Here is a 17,794-nt window from a genome sequence, read left to right as displayed (position 1 = left end):
TATATTTATAAATTTTCACTGTTTCTGATCATATGGCCGAAAAATGCCATTCACAATAGCTTAGCTTAGCCATGTCATTATACCGCATTTTTGGCCGTGGAGCTGGTAGAATCGTAACCACATCACTGCATCTTAAAACTCAACTTTTAAAAATACCTGCAATGGAGGAGATTATTGCCAACAATAAACGCAATGCGCAAATCATTTCGTCCATCTCATCGGAGGTACAAATCTTTTAATAAGAATTCAATACACCAAAACTTTTACATGCATTTTTATGTTTTAGTTGACTGTGATGCGTGGAGAGCTTCTTGCGCGTAAAAAACAACAATTAAGCAAAGAAAACGCTTTGTTAAAGCAACAAGTTGAGATAGCGAAGCAGCAACTCATAGCACTAGAACTCAGCCATGGTAAAAAGCAAATTGCATTACCAAATACGCGTAGTTTTTCCACTGAAGCGCCAAGCACTCCAGTTGAAGTAAATCTTAAAAGTGCTACCGTACCTCAGACAGAAGTTGAGTCAGCCGATAAAAAGCAAGTGAAGGAAAAGAAACCGAAAAAGGAAAAGGTCAATACAAATACCAATGCAAATGCTCCTGCGGAACTTCCGGTTGATGTTGGACGCCTTGATATGCGTGTCGGCAAAATAATTGAAGTGGATCGTCATCCAGATGCAGACAGTTTATATTTGGAAAAGATCGACTGTGGAGAACCGCAGCCACGAACTGTGGTATCTGGTTTGGTTAAATTTGTGCCCTTAGAAGAAATGCAAAACCGTCTAGTAGTTGTGCTATGTAATTTGAAACCAGCCAAAATGCGCGGTGTAACATCCGAAGCGATGGTCATGTGTGCTTCCACACCTGATAAGGTGGAAGTTCTCAGTCCCCCATCAGGTGCTGTACCTGGTGACTTAGTGCATTGTGAAGGTTACACTCGCCAACCAGATGCCCAACTTAATCCCAAGAAGAAAATATTTGAGACTTGTGCACCTGATTTAAAAACGAATGACGAATTGGTGGCCTGCTATAAAGGTGCGGCCTTGCATGTACCCGGCAAAGGAAATGTTGTCGCACAAACTCTGAAGAATGTGAATGTGAAGTAAATATGAAGCCATCCTTAAAAAGAAGTTTCCTTTTAAAGTGAAATTGCTTAGCATGTTTTTGATAATGTTTAAATATTTATTTTCATAAATTGTTAATAAATTTCAGATATGGAAATTCTTAAAAAAGTTTAAAGAACAAGCAATAATAAAAAATAACAAAATGCGAAAGTAACCAAACACCCCCCATACTTTGATTTATATAGATCCTATTGTTGTGGTGGTGGCTGTCGAAGCGTTGGGTTTGGATTCGCCTCAACAACAATCGTTTTAGTTGCTATATCATAAGCGGTACGATTATTTTTAAAGAAAATCATTATAAAACACATTGGAAAAAATAGGGTCATTATTAAATTCTTTGATACGGCACGCATAAAAGCACGTTGGAATGTTGGCACTTCATTTGGATATATAAGTGCATTGATTGACATCCGTTGGGCTTGAAAACCCTGAAACTGTCTGGCAAATGGTGGTGGCTGTGGTTGCATATCAACTGGAGGCGGTAATGGATAAATCGCCTCTACATATTGTATGCGTATTTTCATAGCCGCTTTACCTGGGGTAGCGCCGTTATAAGCAGCTGTCCATATGGCCTCGTAGAAACAAACTATTATTTTGGTTAATAGCTCAAGCATTAGAAGATCTGAAGAAAACGCTAGAAAGTCCATAGATACCGCCAAAAAATTAACGTAATCATCATCTTCAATGGCTTTTCGCAACACTTCCTTGTCGAGATCAAATCCCAAATCCAAATCAAATAAATTCATAACTGTAAACGTTACCACAATCTTCAACAACAGTAATATAACCATATCGATGATTTCAGCAACCACACGCTTCCAGAAGGGTGCAATAACATACTCGTAGCCACCTGTACGATGAATAAGTTCACTTTGTAGTTGATCACTTAATATGCGATACTGGAACAAGACGCGTCCACGTTCACCAATACCGTTGGCATCGACAGCGTTTAAATTCGGAGTAGGTGGCACCGCTTGAGTATTTATTGGTGGTATTGTACCGCCTAAACCAGCCAAAGGATTATTTATCAGGTTTTGAAACATTTGCGGATAGCTATGTATTAAATACAAAGGAAAAAGAGCCATGGCATTTTGCGAGATATTAGCATGTTTCACCTGAAACGAAATTGCAACCAAACGACTCATTCAATATTAGGAGAACCATGTCAGTTTAAAAGCTCAACACAAACCCATTCGTTTAGACTGGCAAAATACGCCTCCTTTGTAGTCATTTCACGTCCAATATCACTTTCTGCTGATGGTGCAGATGCGACCAGTTTCTCCTTTTCAGCTTCCAGCTGTTTGGCTTCTGATCCAACTGGCGGTGTGGTGGCATCCTCACACTTTTTTTCATTTTTAATGTCGTTTTCCTTATCTATGGATGCCATTTTCAATTATTGTTTAAATTTCAAAACAAACTCATTAATAGGTGTTTTTATTTTTAATATCTGCATATGTATAGTTGTTCGCTTTGTTGTTTTTTTCACCAATATGGACACGACATTAGTTTTAATTATTTAACCGACATTGCGCAGTGCTACATTTGTATACTATATATGTATGTATGTCTTTTCATCAGCTGACTGTACTGACCTATTCACAATAATGTCAAAATTCGTATTTATTTACAAGGGAGTAAGGAAAACAAACAACTACAAATCGAAATAAAGATTATCAATTTGTGCTGCTGGGGGTAGATTTCGTTAATTTTTTTTTATAATTTCCTCAACTTGTTTTTACAAGTATTAACAGCATTTGGTCAAATGGGAAACACAATTTTTCTAATTCTTCGTTTTGCTCGCATCAAATTCCAATAAGAATACTATCATTATTTATACAATAATTTTATTTGCAAATACATATGTACATATATTCGTATCCTGATTTGAATATATTTGCAAATAGAATAATTAAATAACTAATTAAAGATTTTCTCGTTGCAATAATAAATTGCGCATGTAAAATTTTGAATGAAACTGCCATCTTTTGTGTCCTGAAAGTTCTTTCCTCCCGAGCAATCTTCCGATTTCCTACAGTTTGTTCTATTAGCGCCAAGGCTCTTATCACAAATTAAAAGATAAGGTTGACCAAGCATATATGTAGTCCTATCCTACTGATTTTTATCCACCCAAAGACTGTCAACTCGCCACAATTAGCGAATCTCCTTTTTTAAAAGGAGCATTATTATTAATTGTCGACTTGTTTTTTTTTTTGTTTTTTTATTTATTGTTTTTATTGATATTCATAGTTTCAATTAAACATCGTAATAAACTTACAATTATGGTCGTGTATTTAAAGAAATGTGGAAATTAATTTTTTTATTAAAAGTATCATTTAAGTTGCGGTCTACAATCAAATTTCGATTTAGCTTTGGAAGGAAACATCCTCCACATCATACATACTGATCTAAGCTTTAATATATATACATATATAAGCATATTTTTTACATCATCTCAGTTTTCAATATTTCGATTTAAGTAATACAGCTGATCGAGGATTGTTAAGCCATGAAAAAAATTAATGTTTATAAAAAAAATAAGGAATCATTACGTTGTTTAAAAATAAAGTATTTATATATTGCATTTAAAAAGTTGTATATTATTTTCCCTCAATTTTGCTAGCACACGTACTTAACCCGTTATGCTAACATTTTTATTATTTATAACAGACGGCTGGCTGAAGTTTTTATACATTCATGTTTCATAGATTTATACTGTGTGGTACGTTAAGTACTGCATCCTTTAGACATTGACATTTGATACACACTTAGGAACGAAATAATAAATAATTTCGAGCACTATGATGAACTGGACATATATTATGAAAATTGCAAAATCTGCAATTTTGAAAGTTAATGTTATACGTGATTTTTTCTTCTAAACAAAAAATTTATAATTTCGTCGTGTTTTCTTGTTACATGCAAGTTAGGAAATTTAGTGCGTTATTACAAAAAAAAACGACTTTGGAAATTAACAAGCATCTTAAATTGTGGCAAATTTTAGAAAACATATTTTCCATATCTATATTAATTTGTTTATCGAATCATTAAAGGAATATTAAATATATATTTTAAATATTTTGAAAAATATAATCACTAAGCATATTTTCCTCATTTTGATGTACACTTAACACGAAAACACACCGTTGACGGCGTTTACGATTGCGAAATATTGAACAAGGCAAGTTGAGTTTTGACGACATACCACGCAGGCGTTACAGATTACCAACCCGCAAATAACCGTCCGCTCACTGCCACACATTACCGATATTTAAGTTGCTGAATTGCTGGTTTAGACCGTGTGTATTGGTGGACGTAGCACCAGGCCCAGCTGTGGGTGCTGTTTGAAACGCGCTAGACATCTGCATATTCCCCATTGGCATATTCATACTCATTGGTGGCTGTTGCATCATTCCCGTCGTAGTTGCGCCCATGCCCATCATAGACATTCCGCTCAGTAGATTCTGATTCGTGTGCATAAGATTTAAATTGCTAACCGGCTGCCCATTGTTAGTCATCATATTTCCAAGACTGGACATATGTTGCTGTGTATACACGCCAGTACTAGTCGTTCCCGGAAACTGTGCACCGAAACCACCAGTTGCGCCGGCGCCACCCATATGCATTCCGGGTGCGGTGAATGCAGTAGGAGCCGTCATAACGGGAGCGTTATACATGCTGGTGGAATTTGGCGGCGTCATGAATTGATGTTGCTGGGGATGTGGTGCACCACCACCGCTCATATAGCCGCCGGGAGCTAAGCCACCTGAATAGGCTCCAGTTGCCGCAAACATGGGTTGTGGTTGGGCAAAAGGCATTTGACCGCTGTGCGGATTGTGGGAGGCTACGTTGTTGGTTGGTGCCGTACCGTACAATGCTAAAATACTATCTTTCGTTAGTTTCCCTGATTTATCTTTTTCGCCACCACTTAGAGATCCCTGATTGAAGAAGTCTTCCTCCTCCTTTGCGAGCGAGTTTTGTATGGTATTTTGTCCATTCGATTCCGCGGCTTTACTTTGATCTGTAGGTGGCGTTGCGGATGGTGTTGCACTAAGGAAACCAGTGAAGCTATCATTTTGCAAATCTTGTCCTGTGCTATTACCCATACTATTCTGGACGGGTTTTGTGGGTGAGGAGAGACCGAGCAGATCACTGCTCTGATTGCCTTCGCCGATATTGGAGTTCACTGTAATACGCTGAGTTTTAGGGCTACAACCACTTCCAACTTGTCCGGCCTTCGGTTTTGGCAACGGTGCTGGTAGTGGCGTCGATTTAGATATAGACGCTGAAGATGTACTGCTTTTCTTATCACCGCCGGCACCAATGGCACTCATCACACTCAATCCCATTGAAGTGCAAGCTTGAGCTGCTTTTTTCTTACGTTTTTGCCGCTCTAATTCTTCATCGATTTCCTTTGCCCAGTCTACTTTAGGCGGCGATGGTGGTACCCATTCTCGTGCCAAATACTTTTTATGTTCATATTTAGCGCGTATGAAAGACTCCAACGCTGTGTCGGTCTGAGGCCGACGAAAACCATCTGGCAGCTGTGCTTCATACACGGCACGCGCACGCGAGTTGCCCATCTGTTGCAACGAAATCACCTGCTCTGGTGTCCAGGTGTCTAAGTTAACCGACTTAACACGTGATATGTGTACGCCAAGATTGCGATGTATACCGGCGCAGCGTATGCACAAGAATACGCCCAGATTCCATGATGCCCAGCGTGGACCTAAAAATGTAGAAATTATTATTGATAAAATAATTATTAGCAATACTGCTTTATATGTATGTACATATATCACAAAACGTAAACACCACAAATTGCTTATCAGTTTAACAGTGCTTGACAACAACAAACTGTTTGCGTGGTTAGTGCATCGAGTTTTTTTTAATAAAATTGTAAGAGATGCTTTATCGAAATGTTACTCGTATTCTCTCGCGCTCAAATTCCCTTGTGATCTTCACATTTAGTCAATAAATAGATATTTAAGCTCTGACTCATAACTAGCTATGTATGTAAAGTAATTTTGATTAAATATTGGTTGCGATTAAAGAAGAAAGGACCTGTACTTCGAAAGAAAAATACTTATCGGAACAAAATACTTTTATTTAAAAAAATATTTTTTATAAAAACGAGCTTATTTTGCTTGTATTGATTTTTAGCAGTTTTTAACTGATAATGTGAAATGGTTATAGAAAAAATTGTTAAGGCAGAAACTGTTATATCGCCTTTTAAAGACACTTTTTCCTCCTGTCAATAGAAAATCTGACAGAGAATTTATATGCGAGAAAAATTAACACATTAAATTTACTGTTACACTCATAGACACGTAACCCATCAACATTAATCCAACAACGATATGAATATCAGTGACAGCGGTATTAGGAAACGTAAGGGGTTCGCACATTGCAACTATGGAATATATTTTTTACTGCAAGCTTTGGATTATTCAATCTCAATTTGAAATAGCTCTAAATTTGGTCGCCACGTATCTTATGAATAATTTGTTATTCAGTAAAAATCGTCTATCATTGCATTGCTGCCAAATAATTATTAAAATGAAAACATTGACAATATCAGCGACAAAAAATGTTAGTGACTGCACCCACCTTACCTGGCATTAAAATTTAAGGATTGGCATATTTTGGGTGGTTACTGTCGATTTTTTGGTTTTGCTGGTTGGTATCCCACTATGACATGGTATTGTCCCCCCTGAGTGCCCTCTCTATATTTTAATACACAATTCTTACCTTTTGCATCACAATCAACGCAATATTTATTGTCCTCATCGCGAAGCATCTGAGTCAGCAGAGTTTGGCATTTTTCCTGTATTAATTTTGTCCTTTCATTTTCCTTGCGGCTAGCAGTTGAACTCATTTTTCCACTTCACTATGTTGAACGCACACTTGTAAAAGGTCTTGTTTCTTAGACGATCAATATGACCACTTGTACTACACTTTTCACTTTAATTTGCACTATTGTGTTTGCTGCATTTATTTATATATTAGCAAATAATTCAATAAAATAACAATTTTGAGTAGATTTGGAATATGCTGCAATTGAAATAACTCCTGTGCCAATCAAAAAATAAAAAATATTTTTCTATGACATTACCGAAAGAAAAACGTCGAATGACGGCGAAATTGAGCGAAAAGTTGATTGTCAATGCCAGAAGACAAAATCATAAACGTCAGTAGGGCGAAAATATTCTATGTATTCAAAATCATACAGAAAAAATTAATATTTGATACGAGCAATTAATATGTTCGAACATTTTTATATCAAACTATTATAAATATATACCAAATCTTATCATATAAAAGTCTGTTGTGATAACTGCGAAATATAATAAATTATTTTACAACTGATTTTAAATATGAGAAAGCTTCGCTTAATCTCGTGCATTTGTGAATTGTAGTAGACTTTAACCAATTGTGACTTTATTTTTTATGCGAAGAAGATAAAAAACAAATTCAGTTTTGAATAGTCAACGGAACTTTGATAAAAATCTAATTATATCAGCAAAATATTTTACAACTAAAAACCGATTATAAATTTTATTATGACATCGGTAGAACTACAAGTGCTGAGAACGCAATTAACAAAATGTAGAGAAATAATATCTTTAGGGTCCAGCGAAATGAGCACCCGCATAGAGTGGTTAAATGTAAGAAATACGAATGCAAATGCTTGAATTACATATGTATAATGTTCATTACATCTTCTGCAGAATTTCTGTGGTGATTTTTACATTTTTGCCAACCACTTGCATAAATTTATCGCCAGCGAAATAAAAGAAGATGATCATGAGGGAAATGAAATAATGGATAACATTTTCCTTTGCTTGGCTCAAGTTTGCTTGTGTACAAAATATCTGGAACGAATTATACGAGCGGAGGATACTGCTCGCAATGCAATACCCGTATGTGTAAAGTATCCAGTAATGCTTTTAATTACAATTATCTAATCTCCAAACAGAATTCTAGAAAACATTTTATTGATCGCATAATGTTGTGCTTCGATAAATTAGAAACAAGTTTTAGTAATTTATCCATTACTACCGAAAATAAATCGCATATGTCTGGCTATGGATTTATCACCCTGTTAGATATAGCAATGGATCACATAAAAGAGTTTAGTACGTATCAGGAAGATATGAATACGGACACCGATGAATTAAATCAACTTGAAGATGTAAGTTTTTATATATTAGAAATAATTAATAAGATTTTTTATTGTATGGTTCATAATTTGTATAATTTCTCATATAAATTAGGCACTAGAGACCAGTAAAGACGTTTACCAGGCCGTGCGTTTACTGATCAGCCATGCACTTGCGCTAGCAAATGTGGTATTTATTCAGGATAAAACAGCAATAAGCGCATTATGTCAAAAGGTAAATCGTGCTTATTATAAATACAAATGGTTGAATTACTGATTTATTGTATAGGTCTTGCGAGAATGCACAGCATTTCAACACGAATGTGGAAACAATTTAAAACTCATTCGCACAAATAATTGGCATCGCAGAATAAAGGCTATCGCACTGGGAACCTCATTAACACAATTGCATCAGTACATTGATGGCACTGTTTTGCGTTTGATATTTCTTTGTTTCGCAGATTTAGAAAAGTTTTCATTGGATAAACTGCGCGCTAAGATGCGTAAAACACGAGCAGACGACACCGAGTTAGACGAATTTATAGCCGATTTTGATGTAAATTTAGATAGATTGGCACAAATTGGACTCTTTGCTGCTAGTGACTGCTTAAAGCCCAAATGTAAAGTGCTTACCATAGATATATATAATTAGGTATTTCATATAAATTAATCATTCCAAATTACAGTAAAAACATTGGTGCGCAGTTGTATGGCATCGCTGGAAGCACTGGATTCATGCATTATACCCTCATTGCAAGCATATAATGGCACCGATATGCATACTGAAATACTAGAGCAACATTTTTACGAGGAAATAAATAAGTTCAAAACAGTTTTATATGAAATTGTCGATGCGCAACCGATCACCAGATGCTTTTATGAGTTATTTAACTCATGCCTTGCTGAGACAGAAAAACAATTTAACAAATCAAAGTTGGATGACTTGGTGCAAATGGGCGAATTTCTCTTGCAATATTTTCAATATCCTGCCAACAAAAAAGAACTGCAACACTCTCCAAAATTCAAAAATAACGCACTAGAACTTTTTCAGAAATTCAAGTTAATGTTAAATGAATGTCGTGCTATTTTAGTATGTGCCGATCAGGTGAATCACGTGCGTATAATGAAACGTTTTAAAATATTGCGTGCTATTTTGCGTCGTTTCGTTGATGCGCTTGAGCCCACCGAAAATGTGTCAGCTAAAAAAGTTGACGAAAATCCAACAGTTATTCAAAGCACTGCCACTGGTACACAAACAATTGACTTGAATGCATCGCAGTATATACTAGATAGTATAGAACCGAGCATTTGCAGCATATTGTATCGCAATGAAACCGATGAATTTACGCCACGTAGGCGTGCGGCAACCGATTCCATGCGTGGTAATTACTCTAAATGTCCATTATTTGAAAATGATAAACCGTTATCGCACACAAAATTAAACGATGACGGGCAAAGTCAATTCAGGCAGTGTCGCAGAAGTAGCGCTGGCTGTAGTGGCGCCGGCAGCAGTATGCGTAGGAGTAGGTATTTTTCATAAATTATTTCTTTTAAAAATAATAATGTCTTTATCTGATTACTGTTTTCCAGAAGAAAGTTTGCGTACAGTGATGTTTAAGCGTCAAAAATCCGCAGAGACACAGAAAGTTTGTAATTTCTATTTGCAAAACTCGGCCAGTTTGCAAATTTCGGGTATGAAAAGTACGCAATTTACACAAATGAATGCATTTAAAATTTTGTTTCTATAGAAATACTAGATCAATTGTCGGAGATATCTGGTAACAGCCCGAGCGCTAAAGAAGAACATTTACTGAACACCTCGATAATGGAATAGAAAGTTCTATTTGCTATATAATATTTTCTGTAAAAGAAAATGTGTTCACGGCGAAAGTAGTGTTATCTATGAAAGATAATATTTTAATTGTAAGTGTTTTGCGGCGTATATGCAATCTTAAATCTATCTATCTACTATAGCTTATTTATATTATCAGGTACTATTTATATATTCTGTTTTCGTTCATAATTTTTACTTATTTATTTTTTATTTTAAACATCTATTATTGTTCAGAGTCGTCCTCGTTAATATTATCAACAACAATAAGTATTGTATTGTGATCTTTTTTAACAGTTTCTTTCGTAAGATTTATACAACTCTTCCTTATATTAATAAGTTCAAAAACTTTATATGCGTTTGCATTAATTTTTATTATTTGATACATTAGCATTCGTATTTTGTATTTTCGTTACATAATTCGAATAAAAAACGCGTTTATAGAACATGAAGCAAGCATTCAAATAACTGTAAATATACCGAACCCTGGAATGTGAATAGCGGAAATTCCATTAGAAATGGAAGTGAATTCCCTAGTGATTGTCAAACTGTCAAAGCGTTTTTTATATACATATAAATATTTATTTTATTAAGAAAAATACTTTACAAATAATACAGTGGAATGTTAATCTAAGCAATACATTCATACGCCTGTACATATGAACATACTCGCAGTTCATGACTAGAATGAGTGTCTTTCAGTAAGCATATATTAGTTAAATTAATGATTTTGACGCGTTTTTTGTTCAAAGCACTGAAATTTTCCGTTTCTACATCTTAACGGTGTGCAGCTTTATATGCTGACTATTGCGTGCAGATTGCACCTCGTAGAGCGCTAAACCGAATTCGCGAACGAAGGATAACAACTTTTCACTCACATAACTATAACTTAACATGGAGTCTACAGTCGCTTTAGAGGAATGTTGTTTTATATGAAAGCGTGGCAATGCCTCTGTCGATATATGTGGATAGAAAATTTGTTTTAGTTGAGTGCGAATATTTGTGGTAGTGCCAAGCGTTTGTAATTCTGCGAGCATGTTGTCACTTAGTGAGGCGGGCAAAGCTAAATAGAGGCCGTACTGCTGTTGTTTTGTCACGTATTTATTTTCGCAATATGACAGGATAAGCTTAATTTTTCCCAGCAGATGTGGCATGTCAAGACTACCATATTCGTAGATATAGAAATCCTTGTGCCGCCGGTAACGCCGCCCAGTTTCACGGTTTAAATGCAGCACTTGTGCGCTAGGAATATTGATAAAAGTCATTGGTATATTATAGATGTGCGAAGTAACGAGATGTATATGCTGCGCGGGTGATTTGGTTTGCATGACTGTCTCAAAATGTTGTGTGAGTGGAAATATACCGGCTTGATGGAGGAAACCAAAGAAGATGGCAAGCCCGATATTGCACATGTACCAGGTTTTCATTAATGGCCGTACCGATGCTTGAGGACAAAGCAGCATATTGTAAATTTTGCGCAGTAACGGATGTTCCTCCTTGAAAGGGTAGTTTGGACATAGACCATGGTTAAGTTTGGGCGCGTGTAACAGGACGATAGGAAAAAGTAGTGGCAAAAGAAAACGTGGCTCCTGATGATTGATAAGTGATAAAGAAAACAGTGGAACAAATATTGCGCTAGTCATCAAACTAATAATGCTCTGCGCACGCGGCAAACCCTGGTACTCAGCGCGCAGAAAACGAATTAAAAGATACGCAAACGATACAATAGTCACAATCCCGAGTACGTTGTACAGCAGTGGTATATTAACCAAAAAGTGTACATATTTCGGGTGTATGCCATGCTCGGCGGTGTTTTTCGCATCCAAATTGTATTTAATAAAGTTCCAAGGTGTACTGACGAAATTGTTAATGCTCAATTGCAACATTTGCAGCTCACCAACAGTTAAGTATTTGTAATAAAATGAATCGCAAATTATAAAGATTACAAGTGCCGGTAGAGCGCTTAGGCAGAACAACAGCATACGTAAATTGAAATCGCGAAAAGTTATCGTTTTCGTACCCATGCCACGAAGCATCCAATAAAATACCATCGGTGCACCAAAAACTATAAATGTAGGCCTATTGAAGACACCTGCAACACAAATGCTGGCCACAAGCAATGTGTGAGAGTAGTTGTGTGCTGGTAACGATTTACACAGTCGCCACATTCTTACACGTTCGCTTATAGATTTCGCATTGTCGTAACGTTCTTCCAGCATTTCTTTCTTGTAAATAATAGTATTTGTTTTTATCATGCATTCGGCCACAAATGCGAGCAATAGGGAGCATAAAGCCAATTCTATGGTATTGGAAAACGTGCGTGTACTGAAAACTAACATAACCCAAGAACTGCCAAGCGCCAGCAGACGTATTTCGTAGTTTAAGCTGAATAAACGACATATGCGGTACATGCTCCAATCGTTGATAAAAGACAGCGCACACATTATGAAACGTGGGAAAACTAAGTAAGTGTAACTTTGTAATAATTCTATATTCCAATAGTGGCGCATGTATAAAGCGACGAATTCAAGAAAACTCCAGGGAACTCGCAAAAGTACAAACTGCAACGTTATACTACGTACCGGCATAGTATTGTTAAATTCCCAAGTGCGTACGTGCTCTAATTGGAAATGATCACCTAATAAAGAAATTATGTTTGAATTTTTCTTGAAAATATTGTATTCGTGCTTACCAGTCATCACTTCCACGGATTGAAAAAACTCATCGGGATGTACATAGCCCTTTTGGGGTATAAATACGAGAACAACTCGAAGCACCGCAAAAAACAAATACGTATACCAATTTTCATCTGTATTGCGGTGCCGCAACCACAAATGATTAATGTAACGTTTTAATTTCATGTCTTTTAAAGAGTTAATTAAATTTTGCTACATCAATTTGCATGGTAAAATTAGCATTTGTTTTGGAACACGATAGCAACAAAAGAGCACAAAAGGGTTATTAAACAGCTGATTGTAAACAACCCCTAAATGCAAATGTTTATCATCAATTCACAATAGTGTAAACAAAATATAAGTGGTTTAAAGAAATGAGAAATCAAATATCGCACATTTTTTATATGTACACAAATCTAAGGTTCCATATTAATTTTCCTTTACTATAGAATTTGTTTAAATACTACATCCTTACAATTTTTACGAACTAAATTGTTTTCGATTTCGACCCTCATAATTGCACCGAAAGTGAATGGCCACCATGGACAGCATTTGACATTTGCAAAGCAAAATTTATCTGTCTCAGTTTGACACATTACTTAAAGCCATCACTTTTGTTTAGTAGAAAATCGTATATTGCTTTCCCTTTCTGCGAGCAAAACAAAATGCCAAATACATAAAAAGAATGAAGTTAGCAAGAATTGCTGTCAAAGGCAAACGTTTCTAGGGTGTGTATCGTCTTAATTTTTTATTACTTTTACATTTGTACAGCAAAAATACAGTCAAATAAATTTTGCTAAGGAGCTGGTAAATTACTAATTAATTTAGTTACTTTACTTACTATTACTAATAAAAAATTGTGTTGTGAAATAAGTAAAATGTGTGCATATAATCAGTATTTGAGTAATGAAAAAATGGATGTACATATATACATAATGGAGTCTACAGAAAGATGAGTGTATAGATGTGGTTAATCTTGAAAAAATCATTAAACAACTAAAATTTCGAAGTTCGCATAATACAGAAAATAAACTATTTTTAAATAAATGTTACTAATAGTTGGGCAATTGATTTGCAACCATTTTTCAAATGCCACCCCCAACATAGGGCTTGGTTGGCTGCACCCTTTTCTGAGGGATATTGTAAAAAAGTGAATGATTAATCGATTTAATGAAAAAAGTTATTTAAATTAAGGAATTTTTGGAATTTGGATTCAAATTTGATGATTTTATTTTTGGATATTAAATGAGTTTATATTTTCAGTTTATCCAAAAGTCATATTTGCCTAAATAAATAAAAAATATTTTGTTTTTGCAGTATAATATTGTATTAAACGAAATTTAGTAGAAGTACGCGAAAGATCCTGCAAAAACATCCATTCCCGGAAATATCTTGAGTTGACTCATGCACACATTTTATATTTATTAGTGTTTATGGTATTTCAATAGTATATACATTTGTACAAAAATGTGTATAATCTTTGATGTTAATATACTATATGTACATATGCGTTTTTTGGGAAAAATGGTTATTAATATTGTATGTTAAAAATCTATATTGTGTGCCTTGACAGTCTAATTTTTCCGAATAATACATTACGCGATTGATTTAAGCATTATATTTATTTGCCGATTTTAATATTAATTTTTGAACCATAGTTAATAATACACAGCTGAGGGTGTCAAAAATTACAAATAACTTTAGTTTCGACAACATACATATAATGTATGCATATCTTCTAGGACTATGTACCATAACATAATTTAAATGTAACTAACACAAAATCTTGCAAGATGCATGATGCCTGTAATTTTAACCATACAGATATCGATAAATTTCTAAGACTTCAATAAATCTATCATTTCTACACATCTATAACTTCCGTTTCTTTAACATATTTTTCGTTTCTATCCTGTGATAAAACCAATTTCCTCTAAGCCTATTAATTGTTTTTCCTGCTGCCTGAGTAATATTAATTAAATGTGTCTACTAAAACCTCGTTAAAACATTTGAAAAAAAAAAATCAATTTAATTCATTGTGCAAATGTATTTTGCATTTTTTCTTTCTTTTTGACATATTTGCAGCAGCTTTTCAAGAAAACCCTACCAATCTCCACATCAAAAAATTACCAAAAAATAGTTAGATTTCACTTTATTACCAGCACCTTTATAAAACACATACATTCAAAAAGCACTTTTTACATTCGCCATACGTATAAATCAACAACACTTATAACTAAAATCACACAAAGAACTTTGCAAATTCTTTACGACATATATTGTGCGAATTTTCAACCATAGGCCTATCCGAGACAGCCGTTATGGACGTAATGTCATCCTCACTGCAGCAGCAACGTATAGTCGTCGATCAATTGCGACGCGAGGCGTCCATCGCACGTCAGCCGGTCACTGAGTCCTGCGCTCAGATGATCAAATATATTACGGAGCACGAACAGGAGGATTATCTTTTGACTGGATTCTCCAGTCAGAAAGTTAATCCCTTCCGTGAGAAGTCATCATGCACCGTGCTATAAACTATTTACAACTATCATCATGTAAAGCTAGAAAACGCGTTGACATTGCCGATAATGACGTGGGGGAGTATAAATGGAGCGGTGGATAAGTTTGGTGCGAAGTTTAGGCGGAATGTACAACAACTTTCTACGAATTTGAAATTGCAGTTTTGCAGTAAATTAAGTATTGTAACGTGGGTGGACGTGTGTGCGTGTGTATTGTAGATGTAATAACATGTTGAATGGGGTAGCGGCCAAGAAGAGCGAGCGGAAAATGCAAATTTGACAGCGAGGGAGGCAATGAACGTGTACAATTTGAATACGAACAATATCTCAAGTACTATGGGACAATTAAGTACACATATTAAACCAAAATAGGATGAAATTCAAATAACTAAATCAAGTAAATACATATTCAGATGTCTACTCATACAAACGCATTTGATGGTGAATTATATACTAAAAACCATTAATCTTTCTGACCACATTCACACATATTATATACACAAATATATATTTATCTACAATTTGTAAACCAAAAATTTAATATGATTATAGGCCGCGAGAGCTAACGTGTGGCAAACAGAAATCTTTGACTAGCAATTTAAAGACCACCAGGAATTAGAACCACCATAAAAGTTCTTAAAACAGTATGTAATAGTTCACATAGATTCTCGAAAGCCATGTTATCTTGTAAAAAACACACTAACACACTCTCGCATTTACACGATACAGACTTATACAAAAGTAAGTGCAATCGCACACATTACAAAAATATTAAAAAAATTATAATTCTTTATATTTCTGTGTAAACTAATTTATAAAAACATATACCATATACTCTATGCTAAAGGAAAATATAACAAATAAAGTTAACCTATGTATTGGCAAAATATCCAACAACAAACATTTTTTTGTTTTCAAACACACGAAAATTCGTCAAATGTATCATTGTCGATGAGCAAATACTTTAGTAAGCGCTTAAAACCGATTCAAATACTATTAGGTTGGACTCACACATATCTATGTACTAAATGTGAGCGGTTTTAGGGAGAAAAGGGGGAAATAGTACGAGTGAGATGAACCTTACTCAATATGAAGTTGGAAAGCAAAAGCAAATATTTTATTACAAATTTAAACAACATAAAATAGAAGTTATACCACGGAGGCACTTAGCAACAAGTAGTATATACATATAAACGAAGTGGAAAAAATATATATTAACACTTAAGTTATTGTTAAAGCGCTCTTTGTGGTTGCGCACTTAAAAGCAAAGCAATTTACTAACGATACATAAACGGTTATTAAAAACAAAAACGTTGTATACTCAACCAAAAAACGCGGATATCTAAGCAGTTAAACAGTTTACGAAAGGCAAATTAATTAATTACAGCCTATATATTCGTACTATGCACGCGATTTATAAAACCAAAAGCATAATTATGCGACATATACATATATAACATTTATGATGATTACACGAAATTAGTAATATTAGCGGACATTTGATTGTATTATTATCAAAATATTTATCAAGCTTAAAAGTTAGTTAATATTTTATTCAAACTTAACTAAAGTTCAGTAAATTATCAAAAAAAAAAAAATTTTATATCAAAAATTTTATTAAATAAATTAATCAAATATAAAGTAAACATCACACGAAAAACAAAATATAAGTAATACGAACGACAACAAATATGGCGCATTTAAAGCGGATTTCCTACGCAAATTCATAAACGGTATAGTCTTTTACTATTAACTAGAGTTGCAAAGAGTTGGGTGCACGAAAAACTGTACTCTTAAGAGCAAAACAATGCAAAAAGGGCGGAATTTACGCGTACAAATAAAAAAATTAAATTAAAAGAAATTATAACGAAAACAACTGCTTTTCACACGATATCAAAGACGATCACAGTTTGAATATCACTGAAGCATGTTTAAAACATGTCGGCAAAGGGCATGTTATAAGGTGGGTATTGCAGGAGAAATACCATTAAAAATCGTTCTGGATGCAACCATTTAATGTCAAGCCATTGTTTACTTAGTTTTCGGGTTCGTTACTTTAGCTAGCGGTTTTTACTTGTTTAGGTTCAAAAAATATACATTAAATAAATATATTTTATGAAATTAAATAATTAAATAAGTAGGGGATAAAGCGAAAACTTGTGATATAATTTTTAAATCAATGCAACCTTAAGTTAACAAAATAATAATGGTACACATATTATATATTTTTATAAAATTATGTGTTGTCAAAATGTTAGTTTGTGTATGTGTTAAGTGTTTCCGTTAATTGTTGCCAAAGTCGCAAATACTTCTTCCGCAAATATAGCGTATAATCAAAAAGTGACAAAAAATTCGAAATTAAAATTTCCATTTACTGAACGATCTATATCCCCAAACTTCCATTATTTAAAGCATTTGTGTGTGTCTTTGGTAGTAGAAACTCTACGACGTATATTTGTCGATTGATAGCAAGGAATAGTTGTTTGTAAC

The 17,794-nt window shown here is 34.6% G+C and overlaps 6 protein-coding genes across 12 annotated transcripts; 3 read left to right on the top strand and 3 right to left on the bottom strand.

The window, feature by feature from the left end:
• The first annotated feature begins 68 nt into the window (after window positions 1-68).
• LOC120770393 (aminoacyl tRNA synthase complex-interacting multifunctional protein 1) lies at window positions 69-1,203 on the top strand. The gene is made up of 2 exons (XM_040097824.1): window positions 69-224; window positions 287-1,203. The coding sequence occupies exons 1-2, from the start codon at window positions 72-74 to the stop codon at window positions 1,100-1,102; spliced, it is 969 nt and encodes a 322-aa protein (XP_039953758.1). The 5' UTR covers window positions 69-71; the 3' UTR covers window positions 1,103-1,203.
• A 68-nt stretch (window positions 1,204-1,271) lies between these two features.
• Window positions 1,272-2,612, bottom strand: LOC120770392 (protein FAM8A1). Its single transcript, XM_040097822.1, has 2 exons — window positions 2,310-2,612; window positions 1,272-2,235 (listed from the first exon to the last, which is right to left on the bottom strand). Exons 1-2 carry the CDS (start codon window positions 2,505-2,507, stop codon window positions 1,309-1,311), a joined length of 1,125 nt encoding a protein of 374 aa, XP_039953756.1. The 5' UTR covers window positions 2,508-2,612; the 3' UTR covers window positions 1,272-1,308.
• A 791-nt stretch (window positions 2,613-3,403) lies between these two features.
• Window positions 3,404-7,221, bottom strand: LOC120771207 (stromal membrane-associated protein 1). The gene is made up of 2 exons (XM_040099110.1): window positions 6,869-7,221; window positions 3,404-5,846 (listed from the first exon to the last, which is right to left on the bottom strand). Exons 1-2 carry the CDS (start codon window positions 6,993-6,995, stop codon window positions 4,366-4,368), a joined length of 1,608 nt encoding a protein of 535 aa, XP_039955044.1. The 5' UTR covers window positions 6,996-7,221; the 3' UTR covers window positions 3,404-4,365.
• A 397-nt stretch (window positions 7,222-7,618) lies between these two features.
• Window positions 7,619-10,220, top strand: LOC120771447 (serendipity locus protein alpha). 3 transcript variants are annotated; one of them, XR_005704968.1, is made up of 8 exons: window positions 7,619-7,785; window positions 7,849-8,040; window positions 8,097-8,312; window positions 8,395-8,514; window positions 8,569-8,899; window positions 8,966-9,806; window positions 9,870-9,971; window positions 10,028-10,118. XR_005704968.1 is itself a non-coding variant. In XM_040099454.1 (8 exons), the coding sequence occupies exons 1-8, from the start codon at window positions 7,681-7,683 to the stop codon at window positions 10,111-10,113; spliced, it is 1,986 nt and encodes a 661-aa protein (XP_039955388.1). In that variant the 5' UTR covers window positions 7,619-7,680; the 3' UTR covers window positions 10,114-10,220. The 3 variants fall into 3 exon arrangements, 2 of the variants coding, with proteins under 2 accessions (XP_039955388.1, XP_039955387.1); XM_040099454.1 differs by having other exon boundaries at window positions 8,966-9,802; window positions 9,873-9,971; window positions 10,028-10,220; XM_040099453.1 differs by having other exon boundaries at window positions 8,966-9,802; window positions 10,028-10,220.
• A 339-nt stretch (window positions 10,221-10,559) lies between these two features.
• LOC120771446 (GPI mannosyltransferase 4) lies at window positions 10,560-13,052 on the bottom strand. The gene is made up of 2 exons (XM_040099451.1): window positions 12,803-13,052; window positions 10,560-12,748 (listed from the first exon to the last, which is right to left on the bottom strand). The coding sequence occupies exons 1-2, from the start codon at window positions 12,969-12,971 to the stop codon at window positions 10,881-10,883; spliced, it is 2,037 nt and encodes a 678-aa protein (XP_039955385.1). The 5' UTR covers window positions 12,972-13,052; the 3' UTR covers window positions 10,560-10,880.
• Window positions 13,053-13,440: 388 nt separating this feature from the next.
• Window positions 13,441-16,568, top strand: LOC120769984 (guanine nucleotide-binding protein subunit gamma-1). Of its 5 annotated transcripts, none has more exons than XM_040097064.1 (2): window positions 13,441-13,513; window positions 15,087-16,568. In XM_040097064.1, the coding sequence occupies exon 2, from the start codon at window positions 15,107-15,109 to the stop codon at window positions 15,317-15,319; it is 213 nt and encodes a 70-aa protein (XP_039952998.1). In that variant the 5' UTR covers window positions 13,441-13,513; window positions 15,087-15,106; the 3' UTR covers window positions 15,320-16,568. The 5 variants fall into 5 exon arrangements, with proteins under 5 accessions (XP_039952998.1, XP_039952997.1, XP_039952994.1 ...); XM_040097063.1 differs by having other exon boundaries at window positions 13,498-13,513; window positions 14,871-16,568; XM_040097060.1 differs by having other exon boundaries at window positions 13,504-13,592.
• Window positions 16,569-17,794: the final 1,226 nt, after the last annotated feature.

The sequence above is a fragment of the Bactrocera tryoni genome, chromosome 3 (assembly GCF_016617805.1).
Source record: "Bactrocera tryoni isolate S06 chromosome 3, CSIRO_BtryS06_freeze2, whole genome shotgun sequence".
Taxonomy (NCBI): Eukaryota; Metazoa; Arthropoda; class Insecta; order Diptera; family Tephritidae; genus Bactrocera; species Bactrocera tryoni.
The sequence above is the reverse complement of the archived record's forward strand: the minus strand, read 5'-3'. Positions and strand labels throughout refer to the sequence as shown.